The sequence below is a fragment of the Oryza glaberrima genome, chromosome 6 (genome assembly GCF_000147395.1).
Source record: "Oryza glaberrima chromosome 6, OglaRS2, whole genome shotgun sequence".
Taxonomy (NCBI): Eukaryota; Viridiplantae; Streptophyta; class Magnoliopsida; order Poales; family Poaceae; genus Oryza; species Oryza glaberrima.
This window is the reverse complement of record NC_068331.1, coordinates 22,999,239-23,014,991: the sequence shown is the minus strand read 5'-3', so window position 1 is coordinate 23,014,991 and position 15,753 is coordinate 22,999,239. Positions and strand designations below refer to the sequence as shown.

Sequence of the window (15,753 nt, the reverse complement as noted above, 5' to 3'; positions counted from 1 at the left end):
CTTTTTTTTTCTTTTTTTACCACAGGAACCACCCGAGTGCCGCATCTTCCCCTTTCCACCCAAATCCCAAACCTCCCCCCTCCCCGCGCCGGCGCCCAAAACCCTAGCCGGCAAGGCCCCTCCCTCTCCGATCTCGCCGGCCGCCGCCATGGACGACAGCCTCTACGACGAGTTCGGCAACTACATCGGCCCGGAGCTCGCCGACTCCGACGCCGATGACTCCGACGCGGACGCCTCCCCGTCCCCCTCCCCGTCCCGCTCCCCTTCCCCCTCCGCGCGCTCCCCGTCGGGCTCCCCCTCCCGCCCCGCCGCTCTCATGGACGTCGACGGCGGCGACGACGACGACGACGCCGACCCGTCCCAGAGCGCCGTCGTCCTCGCCGAGGACAAGAAGTACTACCCCACCGCCGAGGAGGTGTACGGGCCCGGCGTGGAGGCGCTCGTCATGGACGAGGATGAGCAGCCGCTAGAGCAGCCCATCGTCGCGCCCCCACGCGTCGTGAGGTTCGAGGTCGGCACCCGCGCGGAGGCCACCTCCACCTACGCCACCACCGACTTCCTCCTCGGCCTCGCCGCCAACCCGGCGCTGGTGCGCAACGTCGCGCTCGTGGGCCACCTGCAGCACGGGAAGACGGTGTTCATGGACATGCTCGTGGAGCAGACCCACGAGGTGGACACCTTCGACTCCGAGGGCGAGCGCCATGTGAGGTTCACCGACACCCGGGTGGATGAGCAGGAGCGGCGGGTGTCCATCAAGGCCGTGCCCATGTCCCTTGTGCTTGAGGGAGGGAATGGCAAGTCATACCTGTGCAATATCATGGACACACCTGGGCATGTCAATTTTTCCGATGAGATGACTGCCGCGTTGCGGATCGCTGATGGGGCTGTGCTTGTTGTCGATGCTGCCGAGGGTGTTATGGTATTTGACTTATCCTATTGCACTAAACTTAACTGCTTGCTATAATGACAAATTAAGCTGGAATTACTAGTTATGTTTATGTTTAAACTTTAAAGTAAAGTCAGAATGCGAATACTTTGTTGTGCATTTGGTCTGTTTAATTTTTATATAACATAGTTTGGACAACCTAATTAGTTTTATAGGAAATTTGCTATGAATGTACCTTCACCATTTTTTTGGCATTCTCAATTCCGCAGTGACAGTTTTATTGATTTTCATTAGAAGGGAATGTAGCATGTATTTAGTTTTGCAATAGCACCATATACATCCAACCAAGACAACATAAATGGTACAAATAGGAGATGTCTTGTTGTTCTTTGAAATGACCAGCTTATGGAGTGCTGTGGCTTTGTCCATGGTATCGAATGGTTTAAAAGTTAGACTAGGCTTCTATATAAGTTATAACAGAGAAGAAATTGGCTGAACCATCAACAGATTTTGCATTTAAGTTGTGCGATACTGCCATCCTCTATTATTCTGTTAGTTTGTGCTTGTCACTGTGACTAGTTGATGGTGAGATTATCTTAATTAAAGATATTCCATTCTTAAGCAATAACATGGACTAGAACATGAAAATGCTAGTTGACAGTGTCCAACTGTTAGCAAATAACGGTAGAAGCAGCTTGGCTCAATACTCATCGGTTGAAGAACTTAGATAACATGAACATCTGATTCTATATGGTCCACTGCAGTTTAGACATATTTGCAAAGGTACCAGTTGCTTGTGCACAATATGTAAATATGGGGGATATGTGCACAGCTGTGAGAGAATGTTACAGACTAGCTAAGTGCCTGTGTGTTTGCTACAGATAAAAATGAATCATGTAGGTCCTAATTTTGTTCAAAACAAATTGATGTGATTTAGCATCGAATACTTGTTACCAAGAACATTCGGTGTTTGCACATGCTAATTGTGAAATAACTGATGCACTAAGTAAATACATGACAACTCGTTTATCTTGGACCTTTCCATGTAAATCGTGACATTTGAAGGCCAAATAATAAGAGAATAACTTGTGGAAGGTTTATCGTGTAATATAAGGATAATCAGGGAACAAAATCCATAAAAAAATGCAGTGCGATGCGGCTGTAGTGGTGGATGGCCATCCATCAGATCCATGACCACCACTGGCACTATCTTCTGAGTATAGATAAGTGTGTTGTATACTGTTGCTTGTATGTATACAGTGCCTTTACTTTTTTTTTTTTGTTGGGGGAATGCAGTATATATTATTTATTTATTTATTTATTTACATTCATTGATGAATAGGTAAATACAGAGAGGGCGATTCGTCACGCAACACAAGAAAGACTCCCCATTGTTGTCGTGATTAACAAGGTAGCCATAACATTTTCATTCTCTTTTTGCAACTTGTTCCACTAGCACCTCGAAATTGAAGTTTGCTCGTACTTTGTGTTATTGCAGGTTGATAGATTGATTACAGAGCTAAAGCTGCCACCTAATGATGCATATTTCAAGCTACGGCATACACTGGAGGCGATCAATGATCTCATCTCGTCTTGTTCTACCACAGTAGGTGGCACTCAACTGGTTGATCCTGCTGCTGGAAATGTTTGTTTTGCAAGTGGTTCTGCAGGCTGGTCTTTTACCTTGCAATCTTTTGCTCATCTTTATTTAAAGATCCATGGGATTCAATTTGATCATGAGAAATTTGCATCGCGTCTATGGGGAGACCTATATTATCACCCTGACACTAGAACCTTCAAAAAGAAGCCTCCAAAGGAAGGAGCTAATAGATCATTTGTTGAGTTTGTCCTTGAACCTTTGTACAAAATATATAGTCAGGTTGTTGGGGAGTCAAAGGGTAAGGTTGAAGCAACTCTTTCTGAGCTGGGTGTGACGCTGAGCAATGCAGCTTATAAGCTTAATGTTAGGCCTTTGCTGAGATTAGCTTGTCGCTCAATTTTTGGGACTTCTACTGGCTTTACTGACATGCTAGTGAAACACATACCCTCTGTCAAGGATGCTGCTCCAAGGAAGATAGAACACATATACACTGGTCCACAAGATTCCACTATTGTGGATGCTATGAAAAAATGTGATCCACATGCGCCCCTTATGGTTAATGTTACAAAGTTGTATCCTAAGTCTGACTGTAGTGTCTTTGATGCCTTTGGACGAGTTTATAGTGGCACAATACAGACTGGGCAAACTGTGCGTGTTCTTGGAGAAGGCTATTCTCCTGATGATGAAGAAGATATGACTGTGAAAGAGGTTACTAAGTTGTGGGTGTATCAGGCACGGTACCGTGTTCCAATTAGTAAAGCCCCTGCTGGTTCTTGGGTTCTTATTGAAGGTGTAGATGCATCAATTATGAAAACTGCAACTATATGTCCTATGAAGATGGATGAAGATGTCTACATATTTAGACCTCTACGTTTCAATACTCTACCTGTCGTGAAAATAGCAGCTGAGCCTCTAAACCCAAGTGAGCTCCCTAAGATGGTGGAAGGTCTTCGTAAAATCAGTAAGAGTTATCCTCTTGCTGTTACTAAGGTGGAAGAGTCTGGAGAACACACTATCCTTGGGACTGGTGAGCTTTATCTAGATTCTATAATGAAGGACCTCAGAGAGCTTTACTCTGAGGTAGAAGTGAAGGTATATTTATGTTTTACTTTATTCTTCCCTCTTCTTTTGGCAGAGAAGATTTACTTACTTCTGATACATTGTGTGTGCACAGGTTGCAGATCCAGTCGTGACATTTTGTGAAACAGTTGTTGATACTTCTTCGATGAAATGCTTTGCTGAAACACCCAACAAGAGGAACAAAATTACCATGGTTAGTTACTCTTGGTGTGTTTTCTGGTTTGATTCTGGCTGTTCCAGTTCTTTCGTCATGGCAAATGGTGATCTGTGTCTGTCTAATTCGGTAACTCAAATGCAGGTTGCTGAACCATTGGAAAAGGGCTTGGCTGAAGATATTGAGAACGGCCTTGTTAGCCTGGACTCAAGGCAAAAGGAAATCACTGACTTCTTTCGTCAACGCTACCAGTGGGATGTGCTAGCAGCAAGGTCAATATGGGCTTTTGGGCCTGAAAAGCAGGTAAGATGTTACAGACTGCTTATTGACTTGGCGTTGCATGAGGTGTTCTTTTAACTCTGAACTTTACTTAACTAGAAACCCCATACAAAATCGGGTATTACCTCCTGTGAACTTATTTCTTTTAAAGTTGCATGAACCTTGTTACCCTGTTGATTTTCATGTAAACTCTGCAAATTGTTGTGCACTTGATTTTTGACTTGCTGTTTGTGCCTGAGTTTACTACTTCCTCCGTTTTATATTACAAGACTTTCTAGCATTGCCCAAATTCATATATATGTTAATGAATCTAGACATATGTGTGCCTAGATTCATTAACATCTATATGAATGTAGGCAATGCTAGAAAGTCTTGTAACCTGAAACGGAGGTAGTACTAAATTATCAATTTTACCAACACCATATTTCCATCATTGTGTACTGAATGCATGTTACTTCACATACAGGGTCCTAACATTCTCTTAGATGACACCCTTTCAGTCGAGGTGGACAAAAACTTGCTCAATGCAGTCAAAGATTCAATTGTTCAAGGGTATGCATAATGCACAATGTTATGTTTACTCCATATTTTTGGAATGCCATGATTTTTTTAATCATTATGTTTACTCTATTGTCACAGGTTTCAATGGGGTGCTAGAGAAGGTCCGCTGTGTGATGAACCAATTAGAAATGTGAAATTCAAGATCTTAAATGCAAACATAGCTCCTGAACCGTTGCACCGTGGTGGTGGTCAGATAATTCCAACAGCTCGTCGTGTGGTTTACTCAGCGTTCCTAATGGCTAATCCACGCCTTATGGAGCCTGTATATTATATTGAGGTTAGTTCCCATGCTTCTAGTAGACATTTTCATCCTGTTCGGTAATCCTTTTATCTGTTTATGTATATGTTCTAATTTGTTGATCTGATCTATCTTATATTTGTAGATCCAAACACCAATTGACTGTGTCTCTGCCATATATACGGTGCTATCCCGTCGTCGAGGGCATGTAACAGCGGATGTACCCAAACCAGGAACTCCAATCTATGTTGTTAAGGTAAGACATTTATCTGAATTCAGCATTGTAACTTATGTGGTCACCCGTGTGAACCTTACTGATAGTACTCTCTACCTTTGTCAGGCATTTTTACCTGTTATAGAGTCATTTGGATTTGAGACCGACCTGAGGTACCATACACAGGGACAGGCCTTTTGCCTATCAGTGTTCGATCACTGGGCTATTGTTCCTGGTGATCCTTTAGACAAGAATATTGTCCTCCGGCCTCTGGAACCAGCACCAATACAGCATCTTGCTCGTGAGTTTATGGTGAAGACTAGGCGAAGGAAGGTAAGCAATACGGTCTATACTAGTTAACGAAGAAGCATAAATTAGGAGACATGAGAGCATTTTTAAACAGTGCACAATCACAATTTTCAGGGCATGAGTGAGGATGTGAGCATCAACAAGTTCTTTGATGAGGCCATGATGAACGAGCTGGCGCAGCAGGCTGCTGATCTCCATCTTCAAATGATGTAGTTCGAAATCGTAAAGTGGGGATTGGTTTCTTCATATTGATGATCTTTAGAAGATGCGATGGCTTATGTCTTCTTTTACACTGGGAACTGGAATCAACCTTTGGAATCAGCCAAGTGCTCACCTGTTCGCATGCCCATTGCTGCTGCGCTTTATCTGCCGCATTTTGATGGTCGGGTGTTTTTGTGATTGATGGTTTTGGTAGACGGGAGTCCCATCTATTTCATCTTTATGTATGTACTCTTCCTGTAACATTTTCATCATCTAACCTTATCAGTTTTAGTTAGCCATTCGGAACTGGAGATAAGTTTTGAGGGGCGATGATATCATCTAATCTGGATTGCAGCATGGATGGTGTAATGACTGATGTGATCCTTTTGTCCTTGTCCATTGTTCCATCTAATGTACTACAAGTAGCATTCTACACCCTTTGAGTTTTTGAAGGATACAACACATGTCTTGCAGTACCCGTTTACTCTTTATTCCCATGTTCTGGATTTTTTTTCACCTATCTATTCGGACGATTGGAGACGTACCATTCTGTCTGAAGTAGAATGTATGTTTGACGTCAGATGGTTTTAACTCCCTTGTTGAATGGCAGAAAACACTTGATTAGGTTCTGTTTGGCACATTCTAAATCTCAGATCGACGGTGATGTTAAATTATAGTGGTTTAAAAATTTAAATTTCATACAAGAAAATAATTTTTTATCTAACTATTATCAATCAAATTGAAGATCAGATTCACAAATTTGTAGAGCTGGAAATATTAGGTCTAAGAAACATTTAGATCCGGAGGGATTTATTTACCACAGGAATTTCGTTTCATCAAAAAAAGAAAAATAGCACTAATGGTCCACTAGAATTGGGCTGACCCTTCAGGCCCACATGCCTACTGCTTGTGAGTAATTTGGCCCAATAAAACTTAGGAGGAAAGGAGGTCTCCTGAGGGAAAAAAAAAACAAGAAGGATAAAGACGACCAAAAAAATTTGGAAAAATTCCCTCCAAATCCCCGCATCGGCGCATCGCCCCGCCCCCAATTTCGAACCCTAAACCCCACCGCCTCCATGGACGTCGCCGGCGTCGTGCCCGCCGCCCTCCCGTCGCCGGCGACGGAGGACGAGACGATCGCGAGGAGGCGCTCCCGCCGCGTCAGCTTCGCGGAGATCACCGCGGTGCACGTGTTCGACCGCGACGAGGACTTCGAGACCCCCCCGGAGGAGCGCGCCATCGCCGTCGGCTACCCGTCCCCGTCCCCGACCCCCTCCCTCTCCCCCGGGAAGCCCGCGGCGGAGGAAGGCGAGGAGACGGAGGGGGAGGAGGAGGAGGAGTTCCTGCGCCCGCCGTTCCGCTTCCTCAACAACGGCGATGTCGACTCGTCCTCCCCTGGCAGCGCCGCCGGATCCCTCGTCTCCAACGATGGTGGGACGCTCCTCCTTATTAATGCCCTCTAAGCAAAAATGTGTGTGGGAAGAAGCATTAATTTGATGATAATCCTCGTGTTTTTTTTGGCTTCTTACACGTGCCGCTGAATTGTGTATTTGTTTGGGGTTATTTGTAGTTCTGGTTTTTTACATTTTATCATGTTAATTTTGGCTTAATCATAGGTTACTTAATTTTCTCTAACTGCTCAACCCCAAATGTTTATTTCAAATGGTTGTCCACCTGTATATCCTTATGTGGTAATTTTGGTTTTAGTTGCTTTCAGGTTTGGGTTTCAATTTTACTTCTCACTTCATCTTCTCTAGTCCATTTATCATTTATTATAGGCTATCATTGCCTGTGGAAACTATGCTACAGTTGTGTTAAGGACGTGATTTATGCTTTTGGGTTAAGAATCGAGCAATTTAGTATCAAATTATTTTTGCATGTCTTGTTCCCTTACTAGTTTGGCACGGCAGACAGATTGGATGCCCTTACTTCTTAGCACAGATGGAGATGGACATCTGAACTTGATGTGATTGTTCAATTTATTAAGGAAGCTGATGTAACAGTTCCTGCTCATTAATTTCTTTAAAAGTCACATATACTTGCCACATTTGAGTGATTGGTAGTTAATTTTCCTCGCTACACAGTCTCTATGTACTATGGTATTGTGTAGTATTTTGCAACTTTGACAAACTATTCATGCCTCTAGTGCAACAGCACATCGGTCGTGTTAGTCGTTTCTTAGCTAATGTGGTATTATTTTTGTGGAAACATACTGTCTTCTTACTTGCATCTTGCACATCCCTTGTGATAGATGAGGATTTTTTTGGTCCTGTGTCGAGAAGCTTTATACAATCTGGAAGACCATCAGATTCTGGAATGTCTGAGGATGGAAACCACGATATAACTTTAGATTCAGAGACATTCTCAATGCATTACCGTAACATTGCTCCTCCAGATGACTTTTCAGTCAATTCAGTTGGAAGTCTAAGGACACCAAATTCAGCATCTACAGGGCCATTAAAGGAACAGACTGGGTCTGGATATGGTGTAAAATCGTGTAATAGCCATGATGCATTGACTGACATGAGTCTGCTCGCAGATAACCCTGAGCGTTATGATTATGCAAAGCTTTCTCCAACTCTGAGCAACCTATTGCAGCAAGTCGAAGATGTCCATGAACTAATATCTCCTAAAAATGGCACTGGTACTGTAACTCCTGATCACAGTTCAGCTTTGGCTGCCTGCAAGAAAAAAAATAGGGAAGAGAAATCATCCATTGTCAATGGTATCTCTTCTAGTGAGCTGGACACTATTGGTTCTCGTGAGGAACATGTTCCCATTAGGAATTCAGTACCTACTAGCACTGATCCAATTCAAGAGGATAATGCAATGACAGTTGATGTTAATGAGAAATCTCAGGTCACATCAGAAGACATTCCGAATACTCCTAAAGCTGTAGTTCAGACCTTCCAAATTCCACAAGGGTCTATATCCTCCCTACGCTCTAAAAGGCGACAACTGTTCAGTCCTATTACTCTTTCCGCTAGTAATGTGGTAAGCCAGGATGCTTCCTCTTTGGGGAGTGAGTTTGTTAAACATAGCAAGAGGATTGTAGCACTGGCAGATCGCCTGAAATTCGGTCTTTATGAATCACCTGCAACTAAGATTCAGGAGATGCCATGCAATGCCCTTATGACAGATGACCAACCTAGCCATGAATGCAATTCTATTCAGGATTCGGATTTAGACAGGGGTGGAAGAAAGAGGAGTAGTAGTGAAAATGGTCATGCTGCACAAAAGCGCCCTCAGAAAATATCAAAGCCACCAAGAAGTCCAGCAACATCACTAAAACAGCTTCCTTGTGTATCCTTGTCTTCTAGTATGATGGAAGAAAACCAGAGTGTTACTCATGGCAACCAACAGTCAATAAATGTTGATTGGAACAAGGTAAAGCTTGACTGGTTAAACTGTAATTAAACCTTATAATTTACTCACGTTTTTGTTCTTCAAGGTATTTGAACTCTGAAATAGTAGTCTACATAAGCCTGAACTGTTTTTCATTGTACAGGTTGCATCCATGGTATCTAATGCCACAAGTCAAGTTTTCTCAACATCTATAAGTAAGGTTAAACCACAACAGGTATGGTAATCCAGGATTCAATTGATCACCATTCGTTCAAACATTATTTGCTTGTTCCCAAACATATCTTTCATTCTTTCCTCGAATCTTATTAAGGTGCATACTTCTGAGCAATTCATAGTGAGCCTATTGCCTATTTGGAATTGATGCAGTTGCCAGCATATAGTCAAAATCTACATCCTCTAGATTTGTGATTCAGTGAATCTCTGTGTTCACTTGTTTAGAATATTCATTGTTGCATCTGATTGGTTCAATTCAATCTAATAACCTAGCACTGTAAAGTTCTGTTGAACTGTTTTACATGGATTGTGCTTTATTGTTTCTTTTTGAATGAAGCTTGACATGATTGAAGATATGCTGGGGGGAATTCAGAGGGCTAGAAACTTTAAGAGGCTTTCTACTGCTGTGGTATGCTTTCAGCACTTAGTTGTATTGTGATTTCTGTTTCTGTTAGGAAAATTACCTCAATTTATCTTCTTGTCATTTTTTCTCTGAATTCAGAGGATTCAAGATTGTGGCAACGATAAGCAGAAGAGGTAGGTCTTGATGCTGCATCATGTAGGACTGCATAATTGTTGCTGCACATATATAATTCTGCATCTGTTTCCAGATTAGCTGAGGCAAGATCTCTTGTTGACAAGCTTTTGTATGAAAAGGCAAAGCTGCAAATAAATCATGTGAAGCTGGAGAAACTGCAGGTTGGAACTTCTTCCTCGTCCTTTCAGTCCCTTTGATTGCTTCTAAGGTACAGTAAGCTGCTAACTTACTCTTTCTTTCTGTTTTGGTGCAGAATAGAGCACAGGTATGCAAAGATGGAATCCAAGAGTGCCGCTATTTGAAATCCAAGATTTCAGACCAGAAGGGTGTTCCTCTTGATTCAACAACTTTGATCACTGCCAGTGACAGACAGGTAGTGTAGTGTGTACAACTGTGCTAATATACTTCGCATAAATGCAGAGTTTAGAACATTCTGCCTCTCTTTTAGTGTTACATGTCATGCTTTCTGGCATTCCTTTCGAATAGCCTTGTTAGTTCCAGTTAACAAGCCTGTAAGTTCCAGTCAACTATGGACTACAGAGTACAGACAATCTACAGATGAAGGATCAATGTTAGGAAAACCGCTAATAGAATTTTGACTTGTGCTGTTTTGGAATGGTTTGCATGATCTCAGTAGTTCTAGATGAGATGCTGTTTGTAGTTTAAAACCTACATAAAATATTCTATCAGTGGGGAAAAAGTTGACAGGTTACTGGCTACTAGTGCGGGACTGTGGGTCTGGGAATATTTGCAAATCCGAAAAGTTCAATCCTGGAGATCTAACATTCAATAATTTAGGGATTCCTCATCGTTGCTGTCATGAAGCTCAGGAACTGATCTATTACTTCTGGTCTCTGAATGGCTGACCTCCTTGACTGCCTACTTCTGCTGTTCATGCTACTTCTTTTGCCAATTCTTCTATGTTTTGTTTGCCTGTTCTTTCTTTGTAATATTCTAGTGCTTTTCCATGGTTCTACCACAATCTAATTCTGTAGTAGAGAACTATTTTTATTTTGGAAGGAAGGGCTTATACATCTGCTGTATATGTAGGAAGGACTTGCTTTGATAACTGAAAAGATGCATGCACTGGACATGATTAAAAAGAAGGTGGAGAGAGCAAGGAGTTCTCTTGAATTTTTTTGCAACACTAAAGGTGATATTAGCTGCGATGATTTTATCAAGGCAGCTGAACAGCAATTGGAGATGAGGAATCAATGTCGGATCATCAACCAGCAAGCACGGGTATTGGTTGATGACTAAAATTTACTATTACATACTTCACTCCTTTTTGTGACTGACATTGTGTTTGCTTTTATCAGCTATGGAAGTTGAATGACCTTGTTAAAAGGGAGAATAAGCGTGATATTGTTCTGAACTATTGCAGTTTGTTGTTCCAAAGGTAATTATTTCTAGAATACTCATTCATTTTGTGCAGTATAGCAACCATGACTATTACACTCTAGTATGGGACACCAATTGTCGGTACTTGTCCAAACCACTTGCTGGCATTAAGTATATCAGCAGGCTTCCGGCCATAGATATAGAATGGATGGTTTCTTGTTCTGGTGAAACTGTATAGACTTAGCAAGTTGTAACATTTTTATTTGCTTCATTTCAAGAGAATGTTTGTGCAAAAACAACATAAAACCTAGCTATACCCATCCGAAAAAATTCCAACAGTTGAAATGTCAAAAAAGCTACATTGTTGCTATTTGCTGGTGTAACCCTTTTCCTGACCACATATTCTTGCAATTGTCATTGTAGATTATTATATCCTGTTTAACAAACTATGATTACCGCAGTCAACAATCCAAGAGTTCTTCCTCATTGTTATGTGTCTTGTTTTACTATTCCTTTGGCAGGATCGTGTTAAACATTAGTGATATGTCTGGCATATTTGTGAGTAATTCATTGAATGGAACCAAAATAGGCCAGGTAAGACGATGAAACTGGCATTTTCTTATTCTGCATTTAAGAAATCCTGTGACCCTCTACCTTTGGTCAGGCATTTCCAAATTTGAATGCATCTGTGGCATTCAATTTTGTATTCAAAGCTGAGGGAACCCATAGAGTCAGTGACTTAAGATCATTGCAGAAGATGACAACGGTGAGTTCAAGAGTTGACCTTTTACTTTGAAAATTCTGAGGTACGAAACAAGTTGAACTGCACTATTTTTCTTAGTAAAGTTAATAATGCATATTTATATCATACTGCATGTGACTTGTCTGAAATGAGTACCTCGATAACCTTTTGTCTCATGTGCATGATATACACATGACATTCTATTCAACATGCATATGGGATAAGGATTAGGTTTCACCATGCAGTTGGTGCACCCTGTTAAGAGAATTATACTGTATATGTTTCCTGTAGATATAATATACTACCTACGTTTCAGAATATAAGGATTTTTAGGGTTTGACACGGTTATTAAGAAAGTAGGTAGAATTAAATGGAAGGATATTGTGATTGAATGAGAAGTGGAGGTAGGTGGGAAAATTGAATGGTGGAGGGTTGGATTGGTTAGGAAGAGAATGTTGGTGGAGAAGTTGTAGGGACAAATTCCGAAGGCTAAAAATTGTTATATTTAGTACTTCCTCTATCCCAAAATGTAAGGTGCAACTATCACTAATGCAAAGACCAAGAAAGAATTATTATCACCTCCTTGCTTTATTACCCCAATAAATACAATGTATGCACCCAATGGGATTAAATGTCTTGAGGGTGGAGGATTTAAAAAAAAATACGAATTTAGGGGATGGGGAGTTGCTAGCTAATTGCATGCATGCATGCACACCCTATATTTTGGAATTGAGGGATTATGACGTTTGTTTGAAAAGAATTGTCCTTATTTAACATGGAAAAGTACTTCTGGAGCCATTGGGTACCTTTAAAGCTCATTAGTGAATTTCCACTCTTCTGCTTTTCTTTTTTTGCTCACAACCTGAGGTTTTCAGTGAAAATAGCACTGGTATATAACGGTAACATCTGCATGGGGCTGTGGATGTGTCTGCTTCTGTGCATCAGTGCATGTACAAGGGTGTCTACTTACACGGATGATGAGTGAACTGCAGCTGTCCTCCCAAAAGTCCTGAGATGCTCTCTCTCATCTAGCTCTTCCATAGCGGTTCTTTTCATATCTCTAGCATACACTGGATTAGCACATTTTTCTTTATATATCTGAAGACTTATTTGCATCTCTCCTAAATCGATGGGAGATCACTATGAAAGTAAATATCTGACTATAAATTGAAAAAGTGATGGCATGGTGCAACAGAATCACAGAGAATCTCCCTGCTTTGGAGATACAACAAAAATGATAATTACCGAAATCACATTCTGAACTTCTTACATTCTGCACAGTAAATAATCCTAATAATAATATACCGAAAAGTTGCATCTATTTGAGAATAGAAACAACTATGCTTTTACTGTAGATGATGTCATGTGTTACAGGTTCCATATTAGAAATATATTTTTAGCAGGCTAATGAGGTTCATCTATTTCTGCAGGAAACAAGTTTGCTCCTGGGTAATCTTATTGATGTGCTAAAAGAAATCAAGATGGCTAAACTGGAGTTATTGAACCTGACGGCTGCAGCTTTTGATATGGCGTCCCAGACATGTGTGATCTCTATCCCTCCTGTTTTGGGTTTCAAAGTTATGTGCTTGTGTCATTAAAATTTAACTAGAACTTTACATTCCTGTCCAAAATAATCATCATACAAAGTACGTGCACTATCACTCTTGTCAGCTTCTCTATGCATGTGCTGTTTTTTTCTCATTTTCCTTGAGGGGAGGCAGGAGAGGCATGGGTTGCCAGGCAAAAATACTGATAACCAGTGAAAATTTTCTCCATGTTCTATAGATGAAGGTACACCTGAAATAAAAGAGTACAAAATTTCTTGTTAGAATGTTTTAGCTGATCAACTGAAAATGCATACAAACAAAAGGTTATTTATGTTATCAATTGTGAGATTACTCGGAACTCCAATGCCACTATCTTTATATCAAGCTCATTAATGGAAGTATCTATGAGGCAAAAATAATTTTCTGAATGTATGCCAAGTGCTCTAAATGTGGTACACTCTAAAGCAGGAAATTGAGTAATATTTACAGTGTTTGCCTTGTTTCAATTAGGTCAACTTGCCCTCTCTCTATGCTTCATGAGTTTCAAGAGTGGGAAGAGAATTTCTTTCACCATTGACATGACAGACTTGAATCGGTCAGTTCAGTATAACTAAAGCTTATTTACGTTCCATTACTATGTTCTTGTCATTGTAGCATCTTTGTTTATCTTGGAACAGCGCCGTCTATCCATCTGAGCTGCTGATAAATGTGCGCGAAGCTCAGACGACGGTAGCACAACCAAGCCTGGACGAGTTTATGTCTTCTTTAAGGGACCTTCAGTCAGGACGCTTGATGATCCTAAGGCTTTGCCGAATGGGCTCTCAGCTAATCCATGAATTGCCAAGCTGAGCCTGTTTTCCTTCTACAAAGTAGAGCAAATGATGAATAGTGTGGACAATATTACCGCCATGTAATATCGTAATGCTTGTTTCCGTATGTATGCAATGCTTAGTAGCCTTAAATCGGCAGTTTTTTCCTAGGGGACTTTCAATCAATCCATTGAAAGACGTTGTATATACCTCTAGGAATCATTTTAATTTGTTGCCATTTGCAAGTGAGTTGTGTCTTCTTACCAGTGGTTTGCTTACTCCAACTGTAATGATGTCCATGTGCCGTTTTTTTGTTAATAGAATTTAAGAGGAGTTTTCACTTTGGAGGATATGATAGTATTCGAGTTAAAATGTTCCTTCGCTTCACTTGGCCATCCAGTTGAGATGGCCGAGTTGGTCTAAGGCGCCAGATTAAGGTTCTGGTCCGAAAGGGCGTGGGTTCAAATCCCACTCTCAACATATAAATGTTGATTTTTTTCCCTTGGTCCTAATGTGGTTAGGAAGAGAAATTTGACAAGATCATCTCAAATCTCACTCTCAAAGAAAAATGCTTTGTCATCTCAAATCTTAAATGTAGTAACGCATTTGCAGATGCTATCTTGACATCTCAAATCTTAGATACGGTTAGGAAGAGAAACTAACAAGGTCATCTCAAATCTTAAATATGAACTGCGCCTTCAGATGGTAAGAAACAAAATCTCTTGAATCTTTTCCTCGTGCTGATGACAGTTTGGTCCAATATTATGATTCTTTTTTCTTTTTCTTTTTTGGGATAGGAATATTATGATTCTGAGGCAAAAGAAGATATTTTATATCATTCCATCCATGAGGCAGGAAACGAAAAAGGAGTTGGCAACAGCAAAGGAGTCGGCGCCGTCCGGTGGCTCTCTCTCGCCGGAGCAGCGCAACCATGCGGCGGCGAGCGGCCGCCGTATCCACCTGGTCCCCCCCCCCCTCTCTCTCTCTCTCTCTCTCTCGGCGGCGCCGCCAAGCGACACGTCCGCGGTAACGCCATCTTCTACCACCTGACCCTCCCCTCGCCTCCCGCCCGCCACCTGCTCGACGAATTGCTCATCGCTTTACCTGTGGAAGGACAAGGTTGCGCATCTGCTGCTGCTGCTGCATCTCTCGGCCTCCGTCGATCGCGCCTATGGGGAACCAGGCAACCGGCACTGAGCTTGGCCGCGGCTGCCACATGCCACGCTGTCAGATCCCGGGGCCAAATGAACCGGGGATCCACAGGATTTCGAGCGAATTTTGGGCTAGGTGGCTACCTATCGGGAATCCTACAGCAATTGAAGAAAAATTAACAGGGAATAAACGAAATTAAAATGGGCGCCGCAAGACAGGTTTTAATTTCTCGATCCCCTTCTCATCGATTTCAGATCGGCTTATAAGGAGTTCGCCGCCTGGGTACAGGCGTACAGCTGGACAGAACAGCTCAGCAACTGAGTTACGAGCTAAGTTTCAGACTTAATGACAACATTAGAACAGAAACAGTAATTACTAAAATGAACCCCATCCGTCCGATTTACATAGTCAGACCGGTATCCTCGCATCTGAGCTGTTCCTTTCTGCGACATCTTCTAATCAGCGTTGTGTCGTCAAATGCTTGTTTCTTCAGTTTCGTCAGAATTCAAAGGCCTGACACACG

At 41.7% G+C, this 15,753-nt stretch overlaps 2 protein-coding genes and 1 non-coding gene across 3 annotated transcripts; all 3 read left to right on the top strand.

Moving 5' to 3' along the window:
- The first annotated feature begins 35 nt into the window (after positions 1-35).
- LOC127776717 (110 kDa U5 small nuclear ribonucleoprotein component CLO-like) lies at positions 36-6,066 on the top strand. Its single transcript, XM_052303241.1, has 10 exons — positions 36-919; positions 2,229-2,297; positions 2,385-3,578; positions 3,661-3,759; positions 3,865-4,023; positions 4,466-4,551; positions 4,639-4,837; positions 4,944-5,054; positions 5,139-5,345; positions 5,436-6,066. Exons 1-10 carry the CDS (start codon positions 149-151, stop codon positions 5,532-5,534), a joined length of 2,994 nt encoding a protein of 997 aa, XP_052159201.1. The 5' UTR covers positions 36-148; the 3' UTR covers positions 5,535-6,066.
- Positions 6,067-6,522: 456 nt separating this feature from the next.
- LOC127777247 (uncharacterized) lies at positions 6,523-14,323 on the top strand. The gene is made up of 14 exons (XM_052303813.1): positions 6,523-6,953; positions 7,774-8,909; positions 9,031-9,102; positions 9,439-9,510; positions 9,604-9,638; positions 9,713-9,800; positions 9,893-10,012; positions 10,690-10,881; positions 10,959-11,038; positions 11,502-11,574; positions 11,645-11,746; positions 13,153-13,264; positions 13,780-13,864; positions 13,947-14,323. The coding sequence occupies exons 1-14, from the start codon at positions 6,599-6,601 to the stop codon at positions 14,116-14,118; spliced, it is 2,694 nt and encodes an 897-aa protein (XP_052159773.1). The 5' UTR covers positions 6,523-6,598; the 3' UTR covers positions 14,119-14,323.
- Positions 14,324-14,477: 154 nt separating this feature from the next.
- On the top strand, positions 14,478-14,558 carry TRNAL-AAG (transfer RNA leucine (anticodon AAG)). The gene has a single exon. It is a non-coding gene; the product is annotated as a tRNA-Leu (tRNA).
- Positions 14,559-15,753: the final 1,195 nt, after the last annotated feature.

Coding starts and splice junctions, on each gene's coding strand:
- LOC127776717 (XM_052303241.1), top strand. CDS start 149: ATGGACGACAGCCTCTACGACGAGTTCGGCAACTACATCGGCCCGGAG. Junction 4,838..4,943: donor AGCCTGTATATTATATTGAG/GTTAGTTCCCAT, acceptor TTATATTTGTAG/ATCCAAACACCAATTGACTG. Junction 5,346..5,435: donor TGAAGACTAGGCGAAGGAAG/GTAAGCAATACG, acceptor CACAATTTTCAG/GGCATGAGTGAGGATGTGAG.
- LOC127777247 (XM_052303813.1), top strand. CDS start 6,599: ATGGACGTCGCCGGCGTCGTGCCCGCCGCCCTCCCGTCGCCGGCGACG. Junction 9,103..9,438: donor GTAAGGTTAAACCACAACAG/GTATGGTAATCC, acceptor TTTTGAATGAAG/CTTGACATGATTGAAGATAT. Junction 10,882..10,958: donor TCATCAACCAGCAAGCACGG/GTATTGGTTGAT, acceptor TGCTTTTATCAG/CTATGGAAGTTGAATGACCT.